Below are 21391 nucleotides of genomic sequence, written 5' to 3'. Positions count from 1 at the left end.
TTTGTAGTAAAGAGAAACTCCAGCCCCTAGCAGGAGCAACAAGTTCAAAGCCAGCAGGGGCAGGAGCTTCTGAAGCCAGTGTCTTTACATCTGCCTGCACTGGCCACACCTATCTGGTAGGGTGGTTTGGGGGTTTGCAGGGGCTCCGGCTCTATGAGAGGCAATCTGTCTCACATATGCCCAGGAGGCAAGTAGAAACTGGGATCCGAAGCAGGGAATTGTTAGAGGAGGTGGGAGGCTGGGGAGAAAGATCTGGGGTCCTGAATGTGAAGCCAGAAAGAGGGGCTCTGGATGCTGGGGTTACAGCCCAGGGTCCTGCAGTAACACTGACTGAAGTCAGACTGCTCAGCTCACTCCTTCCTTTGAGGGTCCCAAATCTTCTGGAGGGGACCAGGAACCAGTGTCTGGGGTGGCAGATCAACCTCCCACTGTGTACTACTATGTAAATGAAAAGAGTGCTCAGAGAGGCTGGGAACTTACAGAGGCTCCAACCAGGACCCCATCTTCCTGACACCCCTCCCTGCCAACCAGGCTTTCTTGTTGAAGAGTGGGTTGGATCCAGGCTCTCTGGACCACTTGGTAAAAATTTCCAGTCCTATTTCCTTCCCAGACGAGCACAAGGCCAGTTGAGCCCATACACTCACCGGGACTCCTTCAGACAGGCTGCGATGCAAGAGCCTGCCAGATGATGGAGGCTGGAAGGAGTACCTCTCTGGTCAACGCCCTAAGTTGGAAAAGAGCAAGCACATGAGAGAGGGTTATACCCTAAATTTCAAACGAAACAACCCACAGCCCACGCGGCATGTTTTGAATTGCTATAGATTACAATAATCCAGTGCTAATAACATTATATTAACCAGCTGTTAAATGTCCTTGGGCCTCCAAAAAGCATAGAGAAGCCAGCTCGCTCTGCGCTCTGCAAGAGGTTGGGTTCTAGCCTGGTTTATTTTTCTCCCTGCCCTGAGAAGGATCGAACTGTCCTCTCTGCTTTCTCAGGCTCTGATCTGTGAGGCTGTCGGCTTCACTTTTGCTGGGACTGAGACTAAGAAAGACTCTGCCCAAGACCAAGACTTAGAAAGCTGGCCGGGGCAGGAGCTGCTAGGAACCCTTGAGGCGGAGGAGACAAATCTACAGAGACCGCAGCTCTTTGCCGGCCGGCCGTGACAATAAAGCTTACAGGTCCCGAAAGAGTGAGGTATCTGCAACCCATGTGGACTTAGGGTGCTAGGAAAAACGAGTCCTCATGAGGTGAGAAGCAGCAGAGATGTGGGCGACCGGATAGGGACCCTCCTGCAGCGGCAGAGAAACCCAAGCAGGAGGCTGGCAGGGAAGGCCCCGAGACACTCCCGCTCACGGTGATTTATGACTCGCATCCCCATCCACCAAATTGAAAAGAAAGACAGGCAAGGCCCAGCGGGAGGCGCCCAGCGCAGGGGCCGCCGAGCTCCGGCCGGGGCCCCCTCCCTCCCGCCTCCCCGACAGCTTGCAGCCGAGCTCCACCCGCAGTCCCCCGGGAGCAGCGGGCCCTCGCTCCCAGCCCGGCCGACGGCCGGACCGCTTCCAATCTGCCGACCGGAGCAGAGGGAGCGCGCGGGGAGCCGGGCGCGAGGCCACCGCTGGCCCATCCCGGCAGAGGACAAAGTTTCCGTTCTGATCGCTGTGAGGGGCCACTCCCGGCCCCGAGATCGCGTTTGCGGTCTGCAGCGCTAAACGATTCAACGGCAGCCTCGGTCGCCGAGCCGGACGCGGGCCACGGATATTTTCCTAGGGGCCCAGAACGAGGGTTAGGGGCGAGCAGAAGAGGAAAGTCTGGGCACCCCGCGACCCGCGGGCCCCTGCTGCCCAGATGCGCAACTCCGCTCGCTCGCAGACCAGGACACCGTCCACCCTGGAGTTGAGCTCAGAGAATCCAGGCCCCTGACCCGTTGCAGCTACTTTGGAGACCGGGGGCCCCTGCACTAGCAGTGGCTGACCCCACAAAGGAGCGGAACTAGAGCGCGATCCGGAGGGCGAAGAGGAAAAAGCCGTCACTGCCTTGAAAGAAGAGTCCAGGCTAACCACGGTCGGCCCTAGACTTCCTCGTGCTAGCTCAGAACTTGCATTGTCCTGTCTAGAGGAACATAACACACACACACACACACACACACATCCAAAAACCACGAGCTTCTCAGGACATGCGCCCTAGAGAGGCCACTGGCTGGGGATGAAGAGGTCACTGCCTTGTTTCTTGTGCCGCCTCTTGGGCCACAGTCAAATCCGTGGGTCCCCCTAACGATTGATCTTTCCCACGGTTCATCTGGTTCAGCTCTCGCCTCCGAATTAGGCCTCACTCTGGTCTCTTCTCCAAAAGATATCAGTCCTAACCTTCTGCAGGCCCAGTAGGCCCAGAGGCAAGGAAAGAATTGTGATGTCCTACATGGTGTGTGTGTGTGTGTGTGTGTGTGTGTGAGAGAGAGAGAGAGAGAGAGAGAGAGAGAGAGAGAGAGAGAGAGAGAGAGAGAGAAGACCTAGAACCCAAGCAAGACACCCTGAAAATAAATTTTTAAGTGCTTTCTTGTACTAGGAAAAGGATTCCCTACACATTCACGTCTTTCCTCCTCTGGGTTTTGCTGCCATTTTGTGGGATGAGGAAGGGAAATTAGGAGGAAGAAAGGGGATGTAGATAGGATTCCGGGTCGGTCAAGTAGTTTGAATAATTGTGGACAAGCTCGGGAGAAGGCTTTCAAGGCCCCACATCCAAACTACAGGCCACGCAGCTCAGCTGGCCCTCCTCCCACCGGTCCCTGCCCCCCTTGGCTAATCATCTTCATTAGGGGCGTCATCGCTGACCTAATGAAAGCAAACTGTGTGGAAATCGCCAGTAAACAGTTAGGTCTGTGCTGTAATTAATTCAATGTCTCTTTTAATCAAACTGGAAAAGAATCGGGCCGCGGGTTGTAGAGCCGTGACATCACCCCCAAAATCGGCCCGAACCAATCAGCGTCATCACTCCGGGGACACGTGGGTGAGTCCCCTTTTAAAAAAAAAAAACACAACACAACGAAAAAAAAAAGGGGGGGGAGAGAGAGAGAGAGAGAGAGAGAGAGAGAGAGAGGAGAGAGAGAGAGAAACAACAACAAAAAGCCAGTCCTAAAGTAAAAGTGACCCAAGTTCGATTTTTTTGTTTTTTTAAAGGAAGTGGGGGTGGCGGCGAAGGCGCGCGCGGAGGACAGGTGAGAGCTGCGGTGGGAGCCGCAGGGCGCTGTCCACGGTGCTGGCGGGGCCGAGCAGGAGCTCCAGGGCAGGTGGGGCTGCTGGATCCGGGGGCCGCTGTCGCTGTCCGCGGTGCTGAGGCCTCCAGGTGCGCTCTGTTCTGCCTGCTCCTAACGTAACGCGGCCCGAGCCGGCTGCTATCGGCCGTGCTGACCCCTGCCCTGGGCTACGGTTTGCCTGGAGGAAGCGTGCGGTTTGGATTTTGTTTTTTCAAAAGACGATCTTTATTCAGATTCCATCAGCCTCGTGTTTCTTCTGTGCCAAAGGGGCCCTCGGGCCGTTCTTCTACCCTTTGGCTCTCCCCAACTTGGCGCGCCCTCCTCCCATTCCTCCCTGACACTCCCACCACCACCCCCCCTCGGCTCGGCAGCTCGGCGCGGTGCTGCAGAAGACGCGTTGAGCCCTTTTGGATGTAATGCGCAGAGGAGGTTGGCCCAGAGCTCCCGGGCTCCCCCAAGGCTGAACTCCGTCCAAGGTGCCCACAGGCTCCCTGCCCGCCTTCCCCATGCCAGCCCGCAGCTAGGGGCAGGGGCAGCGGCGGCTGGGGTTGGGGGTGGGTGGGGAGCTTTTGGGGAGGACAGGTCGCAGCTTGGCTATGGAAGGCTCCAATGGCTTTGGGATTGACTCCATTCTCTCCCACCGAGCGGGCAGCCCCGCCCTTCCCAAGGGGGACCCCTTGCTTGGGGACTGCCGTTCACCCCTGGAGCTGAGTCCACGGTCAGAAAGCAGCAGCGACTGCTCTTCGCCAGCCTCGCCCGGAAGAGACTGTCTGGAGACCAGTACCTCGCGGCCTGGTGCAGCATCTGGCCCAGGTTTGGACTCACACCTGCAACCGGGACAGCTTTCAGCCCCAGCCCAGTCGCGAACCGTCACCTCCTCCTTTCTGATCAGGGACATCCTTGCTGACTGCAAACCTCTCGCGGCCTGTGCACCCTACTCTAGCAGTGGGCAGCCTGCAGCCCCTGAGCCTGGGGGCCGCCTTGCGGCCAAGGCCGGGGAGGACTTTCGAGACAAGCTGGACAAAAGTGTCAGCAGCGCTTCATCAGACTCTGAGTACAAAGGTAAGAAACCAAGGGGAAAAGCGGGGGTGGGTGGATTCTAAAAAGTGACATGTAAAACTTGAGAGCACACACTTGGAGACAGAAGCATAGTCATCTCCGGGATCTCCCAGGCCCCGGGCTGAGGGGCTGAGAGTTGGTTTTCGCCTACAACTCTCTCCCAGCCCCAAAGATTGGGGCCCTGGAGCAACAAAGAGTTCAGTCTCTGTGGCTCAGAGAAGCTGAGGAGGATACTGTGTGTGGAGGAGAGCAAGCCTCTCCAGGTGTACAAAGCAAACTTTGGCAAGAGCCTCACCTTTGGATCCCTGGGAGAGCTTGCAACAGTGCATAGCTCGGAGACTGCTGCCTTGTTGGAGTGAGAACCTGGAAGGAAATTCCCACCAGAGCCCTTCCTTAGTACAGTACAAATTTTCTGGCTTTTAATCTGAATTTCCCCAAAAGAGGAAAAAGTGGACCCCTTCACCCATTGAATGCTGTGTAGTCTAGACCTGTGAACCATGCTGAAAAAGAGAGGCCAGGTGGCTGGCTGGATTAGGGTCTGAGGCGGAGTGGGAAGAACGCCACACCTACACAGCAGCTCTCTCTGACTCGGGTCTTCAGCGGGTTGAACAGTGGTCACCAGGCTGTGGTCAGGACCCAGAGATTCCTGAGTGGTTATCAAGTTAGTCCTACTTTCTCTTTGGGAATCTCTGTGATGGCTCCCTCTTCATTCTGTCTTAACTAAGGAGCTGAAGTGGTATTAAAGGGATGGAGGAAAGGAAGAGAAGGAAGGAAAGAAGAAGAGGGGAGGGAGGAAAAAAGTAAAAGGTTGCTAAGTTTTGTGTCTTCTCTTTATGCTCTGCTCTGCTCTGCTCTGCTCTGCTCTGCTCTGCGTTGACTCTAGCCGTTTATTGGGTCCAGGAGCTCAAAGTTCTTTCCCAGGAGAAGTGAAGTGGCAGAGGCCACGAGTGTCAAAGGTATCAGGGGATGGAGCTCTCTTGCCAAGCAGCAGAAAACCAAGACCTGGTAGAGACTGCTCCTGGACTTGTAACTATTACAACTGATTCCCCAAGCCTCTTCCTCGGGTGAATACTTCGCTATAAAGAGCATCATTGCTGCATGCACCTCCTGGTCTCTATTTGTGCTAAATTTCACAAAATTTAGTTAGAGTCACTTGAGACTTCCTTTCAACCAAGAATTCCTCAGAGGGTAGACCCAGGCTCCAAACCGAAGCCCATCAGGGGTTCTAGTCTAGGTCTCCTTTCTCTCTTCTTGCCCTAGTAGAAATGGCTAGGTGGCCTTCAACCAGGCTGTGGAACCATAATTTCTAGAATGCCCCCAGTTCCAACCACAGCACCCGGGAGGGAGGGGGTATTTTGGAAACTTGACCCTTTTGCCCACCCCCCTTCCCAGGGGTCTGTTTAGAGAGGCAAAGAGAACACACCTTGGAGAAAGGTGTGTGTGTGTGTGTGTGTGTGTGTGTGTGTGTGTGTGTGTGTGTGTGATTACTTACAATTTGTAACCAGCTCTACCTAGTTTCATGATTAGGGCAAAGAGCAATTGGGTCCAGCCCTGCTGTACAAACAGTTACTTCCTCTTATGGTTTTGCCCCTAAGCAGGATTTTGAGGAGAGATTCCATTTCGTTTAAGATAATTGGAATATCAATTTTCTTCTCCTGTCCCTGATGATATCTGAGGAGGGAGATGATGAGAGAGCGGAAAGCCGGCTATGTATCACTTAAACAGGTTTGGAGCAGAGATGCTGTAGAAAGTTCCAGCCACCCCTAGGCACTAGCTGTTGCTTTGCCCTTAAGTCTCTGAAGTGAACGTGTGTGCGTGTGTGTGTGTGTGTGTGTGTGTGTGTGTGTGTGAGAGAGAGAGAGAGAGAGAGAGAGAGAGAGACAGACAGACAGACAGACAGACAGACAGACAGAGAGCGCGTGCAAAACCATGCCTAGCGCATTTCTCAAACAGGGGTGACTTTTGCAAAGTCTGACTTAGGAAACTAAACTGAGAGACAGACACAGGAGCCAGCCCAGGGAGGGCATTTAAGTCCCTCACCACAGCCACAAACCACTGAGTCATTTTGTCCTTGCAGGCAGGGGTAGGGAACAGGCCAGTCTCATCACAAGTTTCTGGTGTGAAAGGGTTCTTAAACAGTAATTACTGAAGTTGAACAGGGCTTTGGAGATAGGTGGCAACAGTACACTGGCTGGAGCTCTGGGCTCTTAGAGAAACCAAACCAGGCTTCGCCCATCAAGGGTCTCTGGCCCCCAGGCTTTAGTATGATGGGGATGGAGTGCGGCTCTGAGGCACAAGGTAGACAGCCAGAACTGCCAGAGTCCCAAAGGCGCTGGCAGAGCTCGGAAAGAACGAAAGTATAAAAAAGAAACGGCTGACCACTCCAGTGGCCGATTGTTATCAATAGTCCAAATAATTAGGGGGTAAAGGAAGATTTCTGCAACATCAAGTTTGAGGTTTGAATAAGGATAAGTTTTATGCTTTCAAGGGAGAAAAGTCATCTTTGTCCCTGCCTCCCAGTGGAGGCGAAAGCAGAAGGCCGTCTGGGGCAGTTACTCCGGGACTCAGTGCTCGGGTGCTGGGGCTTCAGGCGCCCTCCCTGCCTTGAAGCACAGCCATTCCGGCTGAAAAGCCTCCCTCCCCAGTGGCTCAATTAACCGGATTATTGTTTCCTACAGAGAAAAATCACCTTGCATTCAGCTGAACCCTGTCACGGCAAATGCCTCGCACAATGAGTGAAACTCACCATAAAAGAAGATAAAGAAAGCAGGGGTAGGGTGGGCGGGAGCCCCAGCCTAGAGGGTTATTTTGGGAGAAGCGGACTATTTTGTTCCAATCTTTCCTTGGGAGATGGAGATGGGAATGCCCGACTTGTTCAATTAAATATGTGTTTTCTGTTAAGTCAACCCCAACGAAAGTAGAGGAAAACGAACTAATCTAGCTTTGTCCCGTCTACGGTGGACCTCAGGAGCCGGGAACAGATGGCCATTTGCCCAACCGTGGGCTGTTACGCGGGTGGGTTGGGAGCCACAGTGGGCACAGTGAAGCCGGGACCTCTGTGCTGCACGCAGCCCTTCGTGCCCAGGGACAACATAGGTATTTCTCGAAGCTCCGAGCGCTCTCAGATGCGAGCCATGCCAGCTTTCTATCCGCTTAGTTCAAAACTGGTCTAGGAAGCCATCTCTATACCTGGCTAAAGCAAGGTAGGTGAGGCGTGGGCACAATTATCTTCCCTTCGAGACGATGGGATGCTGAGGAGCAAATAGGATTTTGCTTCTCCACGCGAGCTTTGCGCCCAAACGAGGAGACTATCCTCCAGAAATCCGTTCTTGGCCAGTGACACATTAGGCCGGTCTGCCCCTGGCAGTCTTTATCTCCCCCTCCCCCAGTGTGGGGGAGTGAGGCGGGGGGGGGGGGAAAGGGTTAAGTTTCTTCGGGGAGCTGCCAGCGACTTTGGCCCCGTTCACTTCCTACACCGTTCCCTCCTCGCTCATTGTTCACATCCTTCTGCAGGCAGGGAATCCTGAATCCGACGGCCAGGCCGCAGCGTCCCCAAGGGCTTGGGTGTTATGGGACCCCAGAGGTCTCCTCTCTGACGACTGGGACCCGAGGACGCTGGCACTGCCGAGCCCTGACATGCTTTCTGTGTCTCCGCAGTGAAGGAGGAGGGCGACCGCGAGATCTCCAGCTCTCGGGACAGTCCCCCGGTGCGCCTGAAAAAGCCACGCAAAGCACGCACCGCCTTCACCGACCATCAGCTGGCGCAGCTGGAGCGTAGCTTCGAGCGACAGAAATACCTGAGCGTGCAAGACCGCATGGAGCTAGCCGCCTCGCTCAACCTCACCGACACGCAGGTCAAGACCTGGTACCAGAACCGCAGGTGAGCTTTCGCTGTGGGGCGGGGTCGGTAGGGCGCTTCTGGAGCCTTGGGTCACCCCCAATCTGCAAAAGTAGGGAAACTGAGGCTCTGAGAAAAGACTCACTGTGTCCTAGGTCCCACAGTGAGGGGCAGAAAGGACCAGGGGGTTTCAAGCCCTGCTCCATCTCAGACCAAGTCCCCAAGGGCAGCCCTAGGCTGGCTTTGAGGCTTCTGGGCTCTTCGGATGGAAGGCCCAAGCCCTTAGGGGAGAGTGGTAGTCCCAGTCTCCAGAAAGCAGAGATGTCCCTGAGGCGGTCGTCGGTCGGTCGGTCACAGTAGGAGTCTGTGGTGACTGCTTGTATCTCAGAGCATTTCTTCCCTGGACCTCCTAGCATCTACAGCCAAGAAGGGCTCTCTGTCTCACCTCTGGGACAGAGAGAATGGGAGACTGGTATTAAGACACTGGTATTGAACCTGCTTCTTAATCTCCTTCTTGGACATTCATAGGACTTAAATGAACAACATACGTACACAGACAGCATAGTGACCCACACTTCCCACATACATAGCAGAGGCAGGAATGATGCAGCCTCAGAACACACAGCCCCATTAATAATAAATACTGATTACTGCTTCAGGCATCAATAATTAAGGCTCGTTGCAGTAATTACACAATTATGATGATGATGAATTATTCAGGGGGGTGGGGACAGGGCTAGTGTGACTGAGCCCACCTCAACCTCACTGGAACCCAGGCAGGCATTCCTCAACCTCACTACAGGTGGGTACAGAGCCTTTAGGTTTGCCTTCCTCACATCCGCCTTGCCCTAGGCCTCTCAACTTCTGGGCCAAGTGGGGCTCCGGGCTATCCCACCACACGCTGGGAGGCGTGGGGTAGGCTGGGAGACAAAGAGTGTACATTCCTTCAGAGAAATCTTTGCTTGCAGTCCCGGCCTACTTGCTTCAAGTCCGAGCCTCTGGGGCTACCCGGGACTGGGTAAGGGATAAGGGTGGGGGCGGGACACAGGCTACCAGTAGGCAGCTCCACCACTTTCATTAAGGGGCCTTCCCAGGGGAAGCATAAGCAGGAGCCGCCCTACATGAGTTGGTAAGTGCGCTTGGGAGTCAGACAATCTGGTTTGGAGCAGGGGCTCTGCTTGCTACTTTGCAGATCGTCGTGAAAACTAGTTCATACCTCAAGCTTTTAATCTGTAAAATGGGGACAAAAGTCATGGAAAGCCAGTGGAAGAGAATGTTGCATGGTGTATTTGACATGGATACTCCATTATTTATTAACAAGTTAGCATGCTCCCCGTTGGCCATCTTGCGGCTCTCGGTGCCAATCACTAGGAAGGGGCAAAGGTTGTGAGGGTTCTAGTCCTTGATCCCTTCGTCTGTCTTGATTTCGGTTCCTAGGACTAAATGGAAGCGACAGACGGCCGTGGGGCTGGAGCTGCTAGCGGAGGCAGGCAATTACTCGGCGCTCCAGAGAATGTTCCCGTCGCCTTATTTCTACCCGCAGAGTCTCGTTTCCAATCTGGACCCGGGCGCCGCACTCTATCTGTACCGCGGACCGAGCGCGCCACCACCTGCCCTCCAGAGACCTCTGGTGCCCCGTATCCTCATCCACGGACTCCAGGGCGCCAGCGAGCCGCCCCCGCCGCTGCCCCCGCTGCCCGGCGTCCTCCCGCGCGCCGCGCAGCCCCGGTGAAGCTCCCACTCGCCCCAAACCATGCTCTGGGACCCCCAGCTCAGTCTGGGCGTGGGTCCCTCCCTTCGCCCCGGGGCAGGGCTGCTGTGCTCCCCTCCGCAGCCCAGTGTCCCCGTGTTGGGGAAATTCACTGAGGCTACCCCTCCCCTACGTCCTCTCTCTTGGCTGCTCCATCCAGGAGCCACTTACACTCGCCGAATGTACATATGCGCCCTTGCCCACCTCTCACCAAAACCCGGGTCCTTGCGGACTTCCCCAGGTGCCCCCTGTCCCCTCAGCAGCAGGTAGGGGACGCCGGTGTCCCAGGCCTGGGCCCACCCTTCTTGCACCTCTGCAGGACAGAGTGGGAGCGCTATACGGAGCTTCCCTCCCATTTCCTTTATTCTCCCTGAGCCCCGGGCTAGCAGTGGAGCTGTACATACAGTGTGCAAAGTGTATATGAAGTTATTTATTCGTGACCCATGAGCCCGTGACCGTGTCCGTGAATCAGTGAGTCTGTGGCCTGTGCCCTCCCCATCCCGGGTGGGGCAGGAAAGGGCCGAGAGGGCTTGTCCACGCATCCTGGCCCCCAGTCCCGCTCCCTCCACCCAGGTCCCAGGGCAGCCAGACCTCTTGGGTTCTCTTTTTTTAAATGTGGAAATAAACTTCTTACAAATGACTAGGCGCCTGTCCGCGCTACCGTCCGTTGGCTCCCGCTCAGGCCCTCCCCACTCCTTCCTCCATAAATAACTTTGGCACCTCTGGAACTACAGATCCTTTCACTGGCAAGAAGAGGGAGAATTCGTCTCCCTCTTGTCCCGGTCCCCAGTTCCTGGGTGTTGTAGTCATGCTTAGGAGACTCCGGCTGGACTCCCAGGGGTCTCCCCGTTTCCACCCCGAGGCTCTTGGCCTTCCCATCTGATTTGTCCCGCTTCCACACGGTCTTAGGGGTCACGGGCGAGGCCAACGCTCGGCCTCCCTCTGCTGCGTGGCAGGCCGCGAAGGATTCTCTGAGCCGTCTCATCTGGCTCAGGCCAGGGCGCCGGCAGCTGGTGCCCGGCCCTGCGGGCGCGGGGCAGACAGATGGACTCCGAGGCTGCTCCCCGTTGCCCCACCCTCCTCTGCCCGGCGCCCTCCGCTCTGGCTACCCGCAGCTCCTAGTCTCTAATGCCTGGTAGGACCCCATTTGCCTTCGCGACGCCACGTTCCGCAACCCTTTGCTCTCTCTCCATCCACCCCTTGTTCCCGTCCTGGGAGAAATAGGAGCAGGGGAGGGGGCAGATCAACCACCCGCCCCTGGCTCTGAGATTTCAGGGGAGTCAGACTCCAGATCACGTTCAAAGGGCCAAGGTCATCTCCTGACACTGGTTCGTCTCCCGGGGCCTGGGCGCAGGTGCTCCCCTCCCCCACACCACCTGCAGCACACTGACCTGCACATGGAAGACTTGCTAGGGAGTTTGGAAACTTGCAAGCCAAGCAAGCACCTTCCCAGCTTTTCTGGCCCAACCTGAGAGAACAAGGCAGTGGAGGGAGGGGGCGTGTTCAGAAAGACAACACCGCCCTCAACCATTTTGGCTACTGTTTCCTCCCCACCCCCCCAGCATCCTCGCACCCAGGCTTTTCTTTTCTGGGATGGTGGGGCTATTATTCTTATTTTGCAAAATGCACAGCAGCTAATTAAGTCAAGGAGCCCCTCGGCTTTCAAGTTCTTTTGCATGTGAATGCGGGCTGGTAAATCCCTCGATCTGGCTGTGGTGGGGTGTGAGGGGGGACTGTCCCCAACTCAGGGTTAATGAAGTGGGAAAGGAGTCTCTCATAGCCTCCTGCAAACAAAACCCCCCAAGCAACAAACCCTGCCCAAATCCTACACGGATTGACTTAAACCCAGGGGATAAGTGCTTTAAATTAATCTCATTGAATAAGAATGAGACCAAACAAAACTCTTTAAAATCATATTAAAAATCTATCAAAGGACAACTTGCGGTGGTGTGCTTTTCATTTTGTGAGAGTGGAGGAGGCAGGCTGGAGCAGCCACCCTCACATTTACACAGTGCAGAGTAAACCGCAGACACATTCTGACTATGTAATTGTCCTTGTACCGCAGAGGCGATTTCATATCTTACATTAATGAAGAACAAGGCTTCCCTACAAGTTTATAATTACAATATTTTAAATTGTCCTGCACATCCCACCTGTAATAACTCCACAACCTCTGCAGTGAGGTGGGCTTGTGCTTCCCATCCATTTAGAAGGCTAAATTGGTTTCTCTGTTCCTAACCCTGGGGCTGTGTGCTCTCACTTAAAACGGGGGAAAAAAAGACCATGAGACCCCAGTGGACCAAACAATAAGGCAGGTCCTGAAGGAAACTCTTCCTTCTAAATCTAGACTTCAAAGGGCAGGGGCACCAAAGTTTATGAGGTTAGCACTTTCAGCTGGTCCTCAGTTGTAAACTATGGCATCCCAGCTGCTTTTTTATCTTGACAGTGGGGTGGGGGCACTACCAACAACTTGGCTCTGTATCTTTCTATGGTCTAGCAGACTGAGGCAGTCAATCCTGAAAGCTTGTCACTGGAAAGGCCTGAAGGCCCCATCTCTGGGAGTGGAGGTTGTGGTTCCAAGGCTTCTTCTGGCTGTGGCAGCTTAGAAGCGCCTGCTCTGAGAGGTGCCAGGAGGAGAGAATCAGTAGCCCCGTGGGCTACCATGAATGCCCTCGGCTGGGCTATGCTTGGCCCTGGCTTCTGTGGGAGTGAGGACAGTGTCCCACTGAAGACAGCTGCTCGCCAAGAGCTTTCTGCCTTCCAGTGGTAGCTCTTCACAAGAAGGACAGCAGCTGGGCTCAAATGGAGAAGGCTGAGGGCCCCAAACAAGCTCTCTAAGGTCAGCACTCCTTTTGCTGTCTGAATCTTCCAAGACTTAGATATGGCAACCAGGCTGATGTCAGAGATAACACTAAGTCTGGGACTTTAGAAAAAGGTATGATTAAAAGCACACACAAGGGCTGGTGAGATGGCTCAGCAGTTAAGAGCACCGAATGCTCTTCCAAAGGTCCTGAGTTCAAATCCCAGAAACCACATGGTGGTTCACAACCATCTGTAACGGAATCTGATGCCCTCTTCTGGAGCATGTGAAGACAGCTACAGTGAGTGTACTTATATATAATAAATAAATAAATCTTTAAAACACACACACATATACATAAGTGCCGGGGGTGGTGACACACACCTTTAATCCCAGTACTCAGGAGGCAGAGGCAGGCAGATTTCTGAGTTCGAGGCCAGCCTGGTCTACAGAGTGAGTTCCAGGACAGCCAGGGCTATACAGAGAAACCCCGTCTCGAAAAACCAAAAACAAAACAAAAACAAAAACAAAAACAAAAAAAAAAAACAAACCCAAAAAACAAAAACCACAAAGGGCTGGAGAGATGGCTCAGCAGGTAAGAGCACGGTTTGCTCTTCCAGGGGATCCAGATTCAAATCCCAGCAACCTCGTGGCAGCTCACAACTTCAGTTCCACAGGATCTGACACCCGCAGGGACATAAACACAGGCAAAACACTGGCCCCCCCTCCTTCCCTCCCTCTCTCTCACACTATGCATACTGGAATGGGCTGACACACACTGTCCAGTTGATACCTGGAATGTACAACCTATCAAGATCCATGAGATATTCATTTTAAGGTTGTTTAAACTTAGAGAACATTAACCCCTCATCTCCATCACCTTTCTGACTGGGTACCGTGTTAACTAAGCAGCAGGCACATCCAGCATCTGACAGGACACCCTTGCTAAGTTAGCAAACTCCATGCGTAAATCTCAACCTTAGGGTGAGGTCCCTGGTGCTGCATCAGTGTCCAGCGCACCTCACAGACTTGCACTGCACAGCCCTGCAGCTGGCTGGGCTGTTAGGACACTTGTTGCTGGGAGGCAGACTCAGGTTTTTCTGCGGCCATCCCTGATTACAGGCACGGATCCTACTTTCTCACAGCTGGCTGAATCTTCATCATTTGATCCCTCACTTCCGATCAAAAGAATCTAAGTCACTACAAATCCAAAGGAAGGTGGTTGATTTGTCCAGTCAGTCTGACGACACCTGCTGCAGCTTCAAATTATCCTGATGATCTCACCTACAGGCTTTCCTGATTCTGTGACTCTAACCCTGGCAAAGCCATGCTTCCTCTTCCACAGCGTTTTATTTCCTAGTGTGGGTGTTCACCGACCTTCTTCCCTGCCAAGGGTCCACCCTGCTAGCTCTCAGGAGGAGCAAAATGGCACCACAGCACTTGCCCTAGGGCTGGCTTCAGAGGACCTGGGTGGGCTGGGCACACAGTAACCCAGAGTAAGGCAGAGACAGAATGGTGACTTAATAGAGCATGCTGAGTTTTAACCCTCTCTCTGCTGAGTCCTCTGTAGTGTCCAAATCTTACATTTATTGAGAAATCAATACGCTCCAGGGGTCCTCTTTCAAACCTCCCGGAAACACAATGGTGTGTGGGTTCTGGGTCTAGGTCACACACAAAGACCTCAGATCCTGAAGAGCCAAAAGGCAAAAGGCCTTCTGACTTCAAAGGCAAATAATATAAAGGCACAAGTAAATCAATCAGCCCAGGGAAGGCGAGTAGGCTGTGTATAGGAAAGGAGAGGCAACGCACATGGAAGAAGGAAGTGCCTTCCAACGCAGCCAGGTTTTAACCCAAGGTAAAAGCCCTTGGGCCTTTCTAACAAAACATATGGACTAGAAAATAACTGTTCAACAAATACTTTATCCCTCTGTACAAAGTTCAATTCCAGTTTTTAACATCTTTTATCCCACAACACTCATGCAATACACACGTGGCTGCTTTATCTGGCAAGCTTGCCAGGAGCTCCACTTATCCAGGCTGACACACAAAATGCTTGCTGTCCATGAGCAATCTCACAGGAAGCTTGGCCAGAGGTGGGTGACTGTCTAGCACCGGCCCCTGCCTACTTTGTTTCGTTCAGGGCTCCTCCTCCAACAGGCAAGGATCTGTTACTCTTGAGTCTGTATTCAGGGAGAGGTGCAAGTTATGTTTCAGAAGCTTTGATGATAAGAACAGGACATCAATCTAAAGCCACGAGGCCATGTTGGACCCTTCCTGACCCGGTCCGGTAGAAACTAAAAAACAAGCTCGCTGGCCGGTGGTGAGCCTTCTGGATGCAGAAGCAGCTTCATTCTTTCCATGGCCCGGGCTGGTAGGGTGCCACCTGAAGGCCCTGCTATTTGCCTTGCTTTCTGCCCTTCGTGCCACCGTCCTCCAGCCCACTCGAGTGTTCCGAGTGTAGGACTTCAGCAGGCACGAGGCGTTGCTTCCTCTGAGTCTTCCTCCGAGGGTCAGGCCTGAGGAACAGTAACAGCAGAGGGGAAACTTTAGTGTTTTCTTTCCCATTTGGAAAGAGGCTGAAAGCATCAGGCTGTGAGACCAGGAAGCTGACATTTTTGCATTAGCAGAAGAGCAGCCTCTTCAATAACACTTGTTTTGATATTCCATGCACCAGAAGATTAGATACGGCACTGACAGATTTTCATAATGGTGGCAAAATATCACGGCATTTTTAAAAGTGAGGCTTTGTTCTGAGTTGTTTTCATGGTTGGGAAAAAGAAGAAATCTACACTCTCACATTCTGACAGCAAATGAGGTGTATGAGACAGCAGTTTGCCCATGGATGGGAAAGCCCACAGAAACCTCCTAGTACAAAGCAGTTTAGCTTTATGCAAAGCTTCCATGTGCAGGCCTCCGGGGTGAACCCTTGAGGGCAGACCATAGGCACAGTGCCCTGTCAGGCCAGCTTCCAAGTTGGGTATCTACGCAGATGCTCCAACACTCACTAGAGTGCAGAAGATACCCTGATCCTATAAAAGCCAAGCCCAAGGGCATCTGAGCACAACCACTACACAGACCTGGGCTGGAAGGAGATCATCCCTTATCCTGATCCACAAGATGTCAAAGCCTGCCACCAGGATCAGTACACAAGACTACTTCAGGAAAGACAGTAGTCCTACCACTTGATCAGAAGAGAGAATTTGTAGAAATTCAATCACACGCGGAGAAGGGAGAATGGAGAATGCAAGCAGAAGAGTTAAACTCAGAAGCAAACATGAGTGAGTCCTCGCTGGCCTTCTGCAAAGTTCTGCAGCACTAACACGACACCAACCCAGGGTGACTCAGTGGAAGGAGCTCAGGAAAGACCGCAGGCTGGCTGCTCTCTGACTTACAGCACGTTCTGGGCTGTGGTAGTCAGAGGCTGTACTCAAACTAAAGAGTCCTTTAAAGTTCAAGAATTAGACACAGCCAGCAATGAGCTATTAGCCTGACTAGAAAGGCTGAAGAATCCCATTATAATAAAGGTGAAGCCATTTACAATCTTGTCCGGAGTACAAGGCTGCAGTTATAATAAACTGTTTTCTATTGCAACAGAGAAAGTCAGTCATTGCCAGGAGAAAGATTTGAGGAAAGGGTGTCTTAGCAATGATATTTAGAACTTTATTTAGTAAATGTGCTGAGTCAAGGCTCAAGACCACCAACACCACATATCCCTGCATCTATGCTATTCTCATCTCATAGGGGTCTATGTATTGTGCTCCCACTTTCTAATAAGCAACAGTGCTGAGCCTGGGCTTCACTCCTATGGAGCGCGTGCCCTTTAAGGTAAGGCATGAGGTGCACGGAGAGCTAGACCAGGTGGTTGTTGGGAGCACTGCCTTGCTCCCTTAGTAAAGGCTGCAGTTTCCTGTACTTGTAGTTTATTTTTAGTCAGGTTACATGACAGAACGAAAGGTTCTGACAGGAAAGGATGCCTTTTCTTCCCTTTTGTTTGAAGTAGGTACTTACAATGTGTATAATTTTAAATTTAACAACCTGAGTGAATTTCAATATATGCAAAATTTCACTCAAAATACTCTCCCAAGCAAAAGTACTTGCTTCTGCAATCACTGTGGACAACAGTAAACAAACTCTTAACTGGTGACTGATCCATGAACTGCCTACAGCAAGTGCAGTCTGTGGGAAGGGGCTCAGAGCATCATACCCATGCCTTCAGCTGCCAGTGACAACACACCCCATGGGGCCCCTTCCAGGGTGCCCAGGCAGAGATCTAGGTGGGGCGGAGCTGGGTAAGGTCTGGGCCATACTGCCCAAGACAGACTCTAGAAAGTGTGTCTGGGCTGGGGTGGCTCAGAGCAGTGCACAGTACGGTTAGCAGGCACAGGCTGTCCTGCTTACCTTCATGAATCACTGTCACACACTTCCTAGCATCTCAACAAACCCAGCGGCCTACTCATGCAGCAAACAAGCAGGTATCCATACATTCCAACTCAGGCTGCTATTAGGTGGGCAACCCTACAGGGCTCACTGCTGTCATAAAAGCCATGCCAACAGGATGCACTTCTCTCACGGCCAGCTCCCAATTTTCTCCTTTGTTCTTAGGCCCATAGCTGCCGAGAGAGTGCAGTACAGATGGGGAGGTGAACCCCTCTAAACCCAAGCATGCACCCGGCATTCATGCCTTCTGACAAGCTGCCGTTGTCTAAGAATCCTGCTAACTTTCTAGCCCTTCAAATACCTGGCTGGACTTCTGACTCAGGCTTCCTGAGCATCTACTGTGGAAACCTTGTGGTTACCAAGCAACAGATGAGTTTATCTAACTGCAGGGAACTCTCTCCCAGTGAAGGCTGAAGAGCCTGTTCTCCAAGCTGGATTACTCAGGACAGGCAGGTGCCAGGAAGGCAGTCAGCCTAACTAGCAATCGTTCCCACTGCCACCAAGACCCCAGAAGAAGACACCGCAGTCCCTCACAACTTTATCTGCAAACTCAACAGTCAGTTACCTAGGAGGTTGCTCACAGCATTCCTTTACAGGACATAATTTATTATATTCATTCATTCATTTACTCATTCATTCATTCATTCACTCATATCTTTTTTAAGACAGGGTTTCTCTGGGCAGCCCTGGCTATCCTGGAATTCACTCTGTAAACCAGGCTGGCCTGAATTCAGATCACCTCCCCAAGTGCTGGGATCAAAGGCGCTTGCCACCATGCCCAGTTCATGACAGGAAAACATCCGTTTTAAATCACTATTTCTTGTTATTATTTAAAAAAATAGCTTTAGGGTCATGGCACAGCAAAGCCTTTAAGATTTTTGTTTTGTTTTCTTGAGACAGGTTTTTCTTTGTATGACAGAGCCCTGCCTGCTTCTGCCATCTGAGAGCTGGGATTAAAGGTGTGCACCAGTACACATGGCCACTCAAGCATCCCTTCGCCTTGATGACTGCTGCTTGAGCTCCACCTTGCTTTTATCCTTCCGAGAGTCACCCATAACACTAGACAGTAAGTCTAAGCTAACCTTGCACTGTGAGTTTCTTTGTAACTTCTGACTTTCAGTTTATAAAATGGGCATGTTCTCTTTTAACGAGGGGAAAAAACAGTATAATCTGTTTACAGCAAACAGGTGTAATTTGTCCTATGCCAAAACCTCAAAGTATTTTGATTTTCTACTTTTGAAAACATCACTACTTTTCATCTTCAGTTACTTGATTTCTTAAGCCTTCTCAAGCACTGTAATTAAGATGCCCAGGGACCAATTCTTCCTTTCCAATCTCTCCTGCTTTCTAATCTGCGATACTCTACGTATACAATCAGAAGACAGTAGTGATCTCTGGCTGACTACTGCTCCTCCACTGTGCCTGGGTAAACTGAGGAGGAGATGGCAGACTGTCACCAGGGTTCTGTTGGCTTTAGATGACAGAAAGCAAGAGAAGGGAGCACCTGCCCCTAGAACAACGTGAGACTCGGGCGAAGCAGCAGCAGCAGCAGCAGCGTGGGAAGATGCATCAGCTTGCCTCCAACTTGTTAAAGTCCTGGTGGGGATGAATGGCAGCATAAACAGGCCCAGCTTGGAGTTGAATGGGCAGAGATGTTGGCTGGCAACCCAATCAGAGAAGATTTCACCTTTGATTCTCAGGATCCAACAAAGTCTAGATTCTGTGCAATGCCACTTCAGGGAGGTGGCCCTGCATGGTAGGAAAAAGCAGGCCGAGCAAGCCATGAGAAGCAAGTCAGGATTACTCATGGTTTCTGTTTCACTTCCTGACTAGGTTCCTGCCCTGACATTCCTTAGGGATGGACCCTAAACTACAGGACACCTGAACATTTAGCTTCTGTCAAAAAACAAGGCTACTGAAGAATGGAACAGAACTTGGGAGTCCTTAGCTAGAAGCAGGCCAATGTTGGGAATGTGAGGTGTGGAAACTGGTAAAAGCCTGCTGAAGCTGGAACTCATGGAACTCCATTTTCACCATGTGGAAATGGAGAGGCCCTGTCAGGGGACTCAGAGTCCTCAAGTGGGAGGAACCCTGAGCTTTCTTAGCACAGGAGACCAAAACTCTCAAGAAAATTCTCAGCCCTTAGGCATGGACCTCGAGCGTCAGGTGGCCATACTGGGGAGTGGGGAAAAGAACAGATCTGCTGGCAGGGGCTGGAACCCCCAGTTCAGACACTCAACAGCAAGTTGGGAAAGGGCCTGAGCAGGGAGGACAAGCAGCAGGGGCACGGAAGACTACTGGTGTTATTCCAGTTCTCCATAAGATTATTATGGATTACTGTTAAGGTGGTTAAGTAGTGGGCAGCCCTGGAAAACAAACATATTTAACACTACTATGGTGAGATTCTCAGAACACCAAGATTGACCACCTGAAGAGCAGAACCTTGAGCCCCAATCCGAGGGCTCAGCCCTCTGGGGCCTCCTGTCTAACAGTTCTGTGACCTGCGTGATACCCTGAGAACACTTATTACATTACAGAGAAAGGACAGCACAATGCTCTACTGAACCCAAAGGACAGGTTCAGAAGGTGACCTTCAAGCTGGACAGATATGCGGCCCTTACCTTGAAAGTAAGGGAAAGGAGCTCTCGTGTGTGCAGTCACTAGGTTGAGTAAGCCAGACCTCATCTGGACTTGGCAGCCTTGGGATAGGTGCGCCCTGCTGACGGCAGTAGGGCTTCAGGCAGCCACATCTGCACACAGGAGTATGAGATGGATCATCTGAGGACAGGGCCAGTTCCTGGTTGTGGTGGACCTGGAGTCACAGTCCCTATATACATCATGAGCTGGGCACCTGTGCTGGACAGTCTCTACTGTGCGTGTGAATGGTTTCCATGGAGCAGACGAGTATTCTTAGTAGAGATAATATGGGACAGACAGTATAAAGGGGAGGAAGGAGGTCAGGGCCACCATGTGAGATGTGATCTCTTGTGTACCAGGGACTAGTTAACTGGTGCTACTAACACCTCGCAGATGGTGCACACACAACATCCAAGTGAGTCTTACAGAGAACAGCCTATTTTGGGAACTGTAATGGTGTGCTGGGGCCATCAGGGAGTGGGCATCCCTGAAAGTGGCAACTGAGATATAGGGCTTACTGAAGCACAGGCCACGCCACTCAGCAGAACATTAAAGAGACAAAGGTCAGGCTATGGTATATGAAAAAGAGGAATGGGGTGGGGGGAGGGGAAGAGAGCCTTCCCTGAGCACTCTTGGCTTCACACTGTACTGCAGGCCAGGCATTCATGGTTTCTTCCTACACTATCTGATGTTCTGCTGCCATTCCCACTTCACAAACCAGCTGTCACCCAGTGCTAGGGGCTTCCAACTCTCCAGGAAGGGCCAACTCCAGAACCAGGCTACCTCTGGTACCCTTCTACCTCTGCACGCACTGAAACCGACACCACTTCAGAGCCAGACTTCGCTCACGAGTATCTCTTTACAGGCCTGTTGCCATAACAAGCAGAGCCATAAAGCTCACCCGATCTATACACAATCCTGTCTCTTGCTCTAAGTCCATTTCTTTGGTTACACAAAGAATGATCTCACATTATAAAACAAGAATCCTCTTGGACTGGAAAGATGGCTTCCTGGGTAAAGGTGCTTGCTATGCGAGCCTGCGGTCGCCCTGGCCCCGCACAGTGGGAGGAGAGAACCAATGCCACAGACACACAAAGAGGGGGAAGGGGGGAGAAGGGGCAGGGGGGGGGGTAAAGTTCAGCTCCCCCTCCCCCACAGGGTTTCTCTGTGTAGCTCTGGCTGTCCTGGAACTCACTCTGTAGACCAGGCTGGCCTTGAACTCAGAAATCCGCCTGCCTCTGCCTCCCAAGTGCTGGGATTCAAGGCGTGCGCCATCATGCTCAGCAAGTTCAGCCCTCTTTATAGGGTTACACACTTGTTACTTAGCTCAAGAATGACTCTAGAAACAATCATCACTCCAGCAGAGGATGGGTCTTCCCAGGATGAGCACAAGAGAGTCAGCCTGGCATAGAGCAAGTCCTCAGTAGACATGCCCCTGCTGCTGTCAAGTGGCTCACATTTCACATGCTGAATGCAGCACACTGGTGACCTGGAAAGCTGGCTCTCGGGGGTGGGGGTGGGGGTGGGGGTGGGGCTGGCACCCTTTTGGCTTTTTGAAATGGGACTTCTCTGCAGAGCTCTGGCTCTCCTGGAACTCACTATTTAGACCAGGCTGGACT

At 52.3% G+C, this 21391-nt stretch overlaps 2 protein-coding genes across 3 annotated transcripts in view; one reads left to right on the top strand and one right to left on the bottom strand.

Moving 5' to 3' along the window:
• The first annotated feature begins 2853 nt into the window (after positions 1–2853).
• Positions 2854–10538, top strand: Barhl1 (BarH like homeobox 1). The gene is made up of 5 exons (XM_021193399.1): positions 2854–3004; positions 3175–3212; positions 3519–4313; positions 7968–8190; positions 9586–10538. Exons 3-5 carry the CDS (start codon positions 3848–3850, stop codon positions 9878–9880), a joined length of 984 nt encoding a protein of 327 aa, XP_021049058.1. The 5' UTR covers positions 2854–3004; positions 3175–3212; positions 3519–3847; the 3' UTR covers positions 9881–10538.
• Positions 10539–14050: 3512 nt separating this feature from the next.
• Ddx31 (DEAD-box helicase 31) overlaps positions 14051–21391 on the bottom strand; it is a 67036-nt gene continuing 59695 nt past the window's right edge. For both annotated transcript variants that reach the window (XM_021192579.2, XM_029536190.1), the window contains one exon: positions 14051–15214. In XM_021192579.2, the coding sequence (XP_021048238.1) occupies positions 15094–15214 (121 nt within the window). In that variant the 3' untranslated portion in view covers positions 14051–15093. The remainder of the gene's footprint in view (positions 15215–21391) is intronic.

This window comes from Mus pahari, chromosome 3 (genome assembly GCF_900095145.1).
Source record: "Mus pahari chromosome 3, PAHARI_EIJ_v1.1, whole genome shotgun sequence".
Lineage (NCBI taxonomy): Eukaryota > Metazoa > Chordata > Mammalia > Rodentia > Muridae > Mus > Mus pahari.
This window is presented reverse-complemented; position numbering and strand designations above follow the sequence as displayed.